Source organism: Peromyscus maniculatus, chromosome 8, assembly GCF_049852395.1.
Source record: "Peromyscus maniculatus bairdii isolate BWxNUB_F1_BW_parent chromosome 8, HU_Pman_BW_mat_3.1, whole genome shotgun sequence".
Lineage (NCBI taxonomy): Eukaryota > Metazoa > Chordata > Mammalia > Rodentia > Cricetidae > Peromyscus > Peromyscus maniculatus.
In genome coordinates, this window is record NC_134859.1 from 88,063,310 (window position 1) to 88,069,309 (window position 6,000).

A 6,000-nucleotide genomic window follows, 5' to 3' on the forward strand; every position below is an offset into this window, starting at 1 on the left:
CCTGAGGTGAGGACTTTCGGGGTGGGAGGTAACGTGGGATTGACCTCTAGACAAACCCAAGATGTCCCTGGTTAGGACTGCCCTGCGCTCCAGCTGGTGAGAAGGGTGGCGTCAGGTGGCATCCGAGGGACCTTGTCTATCATCAGCCCACGCAGCAGAACTGCAGACATGTGAGGCCATAGGGCCAGGTTGGCAACTCCGATCACCTAAGCAAAACTTAGGCTCCCTTTGCCCTGTTTGGAAATTAGAGTTGTCATTGTGTGTGACTGGCCAGCCAGGGAGTCATTCTGAATGCATCCTCAGCACAGGAGACAGGAGTTGGAGCCCTATGACGGCAATCCTGGGCTACATGGTGTAGAACAAGGGGAGAGATGTCCGTCTTTTGTTGAGTTGTTCAGGAACACCCTAGATAGACGTGACTGAGGCCTACCCAACACGAACCCTCCACACCCAAGGGAAGGGAGAGAGACAGGAGCCTAGGCACCCTCCCCCAGAGCCAGCTCTGTGCCTGGATCCTGCAGAGGGGCTTCTTAGGAGCTAGCACTGGGGTGTAGGGTGAATCTGGGCGCTGGAATCCTGCCCTGATGTGAGCTCCTTGCTGGGGTCCATTTCCCCTGGGAGGCCTGGCCCTGCCCCTGCGGAATGTGGGGGTATTGGGAGAAAGCGCCATGTAGTCACTTCTGCATGGCGAGTTCTTCCCACTCCCCCCAACAGGTACGGCCCCCAGAACTGAAGGGGCCTCTGGGACCCTCCTACCCACTGGTCTCTAGTTGAGTGATAGAAACCCCGATTACAGCTGAAGGGTGAGCTGCGAGCTAGATCAGTCTCGAGGCCTTGAAGCTTCTTAAAGCCTTTGTCACCGTCCCCCAGAGCCCGCCACTGTCCCATCCCCGCCTGTTCGTGCAGGAGTCACAGGGTGCCTAGTGGAAACTATGCTCCAGGGCAGCTTGGCCGTTCTTGGAACCGAGCGTGCGTGTTTCTGCCCATATTTGGTGGTGGTTTGGTTGCTGGGCTGCCGGCCAGGGGAGTGTGCGGGAGGAAACAGTCAGATGGTCCTGCTCCCGACTTCTTCCTGCCCCTCGGAGTTGGAAAAGGCCCCAAAGAGACCGGCAGGGATAGCTGCCCATCTGCCTGGGAAGGGAGTTAAGGCCCTGTTTTTCCTTTTCGTCTCCAGAGAAGAATTCTTTCTCAGATGTTTTTGTGGCTGGAGAATATTTTTGCTTTGAGAAGGCTCTCCCCCACCACCTCCCCCTCTTTCCTGAGAGTTTCCTCTTCTGAACTGAACGCTTTCTGCATTCACTCCCAAGTCTGTCTTCTGGGTGGGGGGCTCCCCTTAGAGGTGCTGTGTGAGCCTCTCCCGGGAAGGGGCTGGGGACTTCTTCTCTTCGTTAACTGGCCGCTGCCACCCTCTGCTGTCTCTGCTGTTACAGCATTAGCACAGACACTCAGTAGGACAAAGTGAGAATGGGATGTGAGGACAGACAGACTTCTCCAGGCATCCTGTGCTGCGGTCTTGCTGAGGGTGGGTCTGACCTCTTAAGGCAGCCCCTGAGGAGCTGGCGTGGTGGTCCCGTGGTAGGGATGGTGCCACACAAGCCTGCCAGCCTGAGTTTGGCCCAGGGGAACACACGGAAAGGTGGAAGAGATGCCACAAAGTTGACCTCTAACCTCCCCCATAATACATTTTAAATGTTATTTTTAATTTAAAAGATAAATAAAAACAGAGGTCAGTGAGATGGCTCAGCGGGTAACAGTGCTTACCTCAAAAGTCCGATGGCCTGAGTTCAATTCCCAGAGCCACGCAAAGGTGTGTCTTAGTCAGGGTTTCTACTGCTGTGACGAACACCATGACCAAAGCAACTCGGGGAGGAAAGGGTTTATTTGGCTCACACTTCCACATCACTGTTCACCATCGAAGGAAGTCAGGGCAGGAACTCAAGCAGGGCAGGAACCTGGAGGCAGGAGCTGATGCAGAGGCCATGGAGGAGTGCTGCTTACTGGCTTGCTCCCCATGGCTTGCTCAGCCTGCTTTCTTATAGAACCCAGGACCACCAACTCAGGGATGACCCCACCCACCATGAACTGGGCCCTCGCCCATCCGTCATTAAGAAAATGCCCCGTAGGCTTGCCCACAACCCGAAACTATGGAGGCATTTTCTCAGTGGAGTCTCATCTGTCGGATGACGCTAGCCTGTGTCAAGCTGACATGAAACTATCCAGCACAGGGTGGAAGAGGTGGGGCCAGAGAACCATCCCCACAGTCGACCCCATACCCCCCCACACACATGCCGCAGCACATGCCTGCCCTCATACACACGTCATACACACACACATCCTAAGTTAAAATGAATTAACTAAGAGCAGCGGGCCAAGAAGGGGCTTTCTCAGGCTCACCCAGGAGAGCAGGGCTTTCTCAGGCTCACCTAGGAGAGCAGGACTTTCTCAGGCTTGCCCAGGAGAGCAGGGCTTTCTCAGGCTCACCTAGGAGAGCAGGGCTTTCTCAGGCTCACCCAGGAGAGCAGGGCTTTCTCAGGCTCACCCAGGAGAGCAGGGCTTTCTCAGGCTCGCCCAGGAGAGCAGGGCTTTCTCAGGCTCACCCAGGAGAGCAGGGCTTTCTCAGGCTCACCCAGGAGCAGGGTGGGAGGGAGGGTTGGCTCTGCGCAGGCGGGGTGGCCTTCCCGTGGTCCCAGCTAGTGTGGAAGCGAGAGCCCAGGAGTCCAGGGCCAGCCTGGGCAACATGGTGGGACCCTCTTATTTCCTTATTATTTGATTTTTTAAATATTTATGTGTCTGGCGGATTGGAGGCTAGAAGAGGGTGTCAGATCTCCAGAAGCTGGAGTTACAGGCAGTTGTGAGCAGTCATGTGTGTGGTGGGACCCAAATTCGGGTCCTCTGCATGAACAGCAAGTGCTCTTCTTAACCATTGAGCCATTTAGCCATTTTATTTTTTGACAGGGTCTCACCATGGCTGGCCATAGGTCCTTGTCTCCCGGGGCTGGGGCGGAGTATGTGCCACCACACTCAGCCTACCTTAGTTCCTCTGTGAAATGGTGACTCGACTCCTCTTCTTTCCAGGGTGGAATTCCAGAATAAATTCTACACCGGGACCGGTTTCAAGTTCCTCCCTTTCTCCTTTGAGCATATCCGGGAGGGGAAGTTTGATGAGTGAATCCCTGGCAGGGCGCATGCCCGAAGCAGCTGTCCTGCTTGCCTCTCCGGTGATCGTCTGTGTTCCCCTTGCCTGTTGGTTGTGATTCCTGGATACCAGGGCGTTTGTGTCACCCCCACCTCGCCTGCCCCAGCTGTGAGTCACTTAGGTAGCGCTGGTTTCCCTGGGTCTCTGCCCCAAGCCTTGTGTGTAATGTGCAGACTTCCTACTATACAGAAAGTTGGACCTCCTGGTGAGAGTTGGATGGCGCTGTGCCTGATACCCACCCACCCCGTGGCACCAGTCTTGGCCTCCTGGCCTCCAGACAGACAGCCCTACTCTACACCCTGCTGGGGAGCCAACTTGGGGGGCTCAGAGCCCTCAGGATGCAAGGGGTTCCTCTTCAGTCCGTAGTTCTTGGTCACGCCTTGGAGGAAGATCAAAACAGGTTCCCTCCTAGAAGGAGACGTGGTTTATGGAACATACCCCACTCCAGTTAGCAGGGACAGTCAGGAAGATGGTCTTGTCATCCTTTGCCCATCCCCCCTCCAGTTGGTACTCATAGGAAATTCAGCTGGCCCCATCTGGGCCATGATGAGTGGCTTCTCCTGGTCACCCCAAAGGTCCCAGGATGACCAGCACCACCCTCCTAGACAGCCTCCTCTCCCCGCCCTCTTGGTCCAGCATAGCATCCCCGGGAAGGGCAAGGTCTAACTGTCATGTGCGCCGACATGACATCCGGGCCTTCCCGACCTCAGATACCCTCCTCGATCCAGTCTGCATGAATGGGCCTTGCCCCACACTACATCCCAGGGCAGAGGTTAAAATTGGCACTCTCCTGGTGCAGCCCTGAGCCCTTCCCCGTCCTGATCATGATGTCCTGAGGCTGTGGTCAGTAAGGTTGGTTCTGCCGGCAGGCCTGCCTTAATCTGCCCACTGATAGTCTCTCCCCAGCTCCCATACTGACCCCAGGTTTCAGGAGTGCTGTCCTGGGCAGGGAAGGTCAATGTCATTTCCCAGTTGCTAATTGGAGGTGGCTGACTGGTAGGCTGCCGGGGCAGGTGTGGTGAGCGCTGTGCAGGCTGCCAGGCCTTGTCACCCACCTTGTGTACTCCTGCCTGTGGACCTCAGACCCTTCTAATCATGTACCGACCCAGCAGCCCCGGCTGCTCCCGCTCAGTTCACTCACTGCCTTCTTTGGGAGGTAACACTAAATCAGCAAGGCTCGTTCCCACCCCCACCGTGGCACCCCCGAGAGCTGCTCACACACTCGCCCAGGCAGGGCTGGCCCACTGTGACCTTGTCCTGAACCCCCTCTCCTTAGTGTCCAGTTTACACGACGACGACCTTGGCTCTGTTTACAGTGAGGCCTGAAGCAGAGCTCTGTGTCAGAGACCCTGCTCGAAACCTTCTGTTCAGACATCCTTGTGCTGAATAAAGTGTGTTTGACTCTCACCAGGCTGCCTGGCCCTGCACAGCCCCCGTCAGCCTCGCTGAGCCCTCTGGAGCCCACCCATCTGGTACCCACACCCTCTTCCCGCTGCCAGCATTTCTGCTTCTCTTCCTGATCCGAGGCCACAGTTGCCATGGCCCTGGCTGGGCAGTTAGTTTGTGAAATTAGCGCCTTATCTCAAGTTTCCCAGGCGCCTTCCCGCTCCAGGGAGCCAAGTTAGCTTTGCCGAGCTCGCCAGCCTTTATCTCCCTTCCCTTCGCTGTGGAGCCCGACCGACCGGGGAAGGGGGCTGGGTGTCTGCCCCCACTTCTCTCCCTGGGCATGCTCCAGGGCTCCATGGCCTGGCTATTTTGAGCCCTAATGCCTTTGGCCTTGGTGTAAGTAGAGGCTTGGCAGACTCTTCAGGGCAGCTGGAGAATGAGGTGCTGAAGTAGGCAAGCTGTGGGCCAACGACCCAGCAGACTGCAGGGGGGTGGCAGGGTGGGGAGGGCACTCCCTTCGCTGAGACATACACATTCTTTCTCTGCCTACCTCTCTGCACACGCGCACGCGCACACACACACACACACACACACACACACACACACACACACACAGGGTTTGTGGCACAGGAATGTAACACCTGCTTCTCCTGAGGGGTGGGGAGAGGCTGGGACATCCTGTCCATTCTGTCTTCTTATCCCACCCTAGCCTAAACTCCTCTCTCCCAAACACCAGGGCACCTACCCCTGGAGCAGTACGCCCCTACTCCAGATGGCTCTTCAAATAAAAGGCCCCGGGGGGACCCTGGTTGATGAACTCTTAATCTCTTGCTGTTACCTGCTCAAAAGGGAGGCCTAATTAAAATAGCAGAAGTGAGAATCCAGATTCAATCCGAACTTACAGTCACTGAGTTTTAGACAAAGAGACCAAGATAATTCTATGAGGAGAGAACTGGGCACAGCACTGTATGCCTATAGTCCCGGTACTCTGGGGGTGGATGCAGGATTGGGAGTTCAAGACCAGCCTGAACTACATGAGGCCCAGCTTCCAAAACAGCACAACATAAACCCCTTTGTTTTCTTTAACTAGTGCTAAGACAAGTGAATGTCCACCTGCAAAGGAACGCATTTGGATTGCTCCCTGACCATAACAAGAATGAGCTCAAACACAGGGCCTGGGCCTGTGGCCCAGCACTCGAGAGCCTGGAATGGAGGGATCTTGAGTTTGAAACCAGGACATGCTGTATAGCTAGATCGTGTCTTAACCACAATAAAATTAATCAGAAGTGGAGTATAGACGTAAATGGAAGAGTTAACACTATAAAATCCCAGTGGCCTTCAAGGGAGCCAGTGATTCTCCCATGCGAGTAACAAGATAAAAATACAGATGTTGGCCTTCAAACGCCTGGTAAGCGTTT

The 6,000-nt window shown here is 55.4% G+C and overlaps 1 protein-coding gene across 5 annotated transcripts in view; it reads left to right on the top strand.

The window, feature by feature from the left end:
• Atp6v0a1 (ATPase H+ transporting V0 subunit a1) overlaps positions 1–4,603 on the top strand; it is a 55,519-nt gene extending 50,916 nt beyond the window's left edge. For all 5 annotated transcript variants that reach the window (XM_042282826.2, XM_042282825.2, XM_042282820.2 and 2 more), the window contains one exon: positions 3,076–4,603. In XM_042282826.2, coding sequence (XP_042138760.1) covers positions 3,076–3,169 — 94 coding nt within the window. In that variant the 3' untranslated portion in view covers positions 3,170–4,603. The remainder of the gene's footprint in view (positions 1–3,075) is intronic.
• The last annotated feature ends 1,397 nt before the right edge of the window (positions 4,604–6,000 follow it).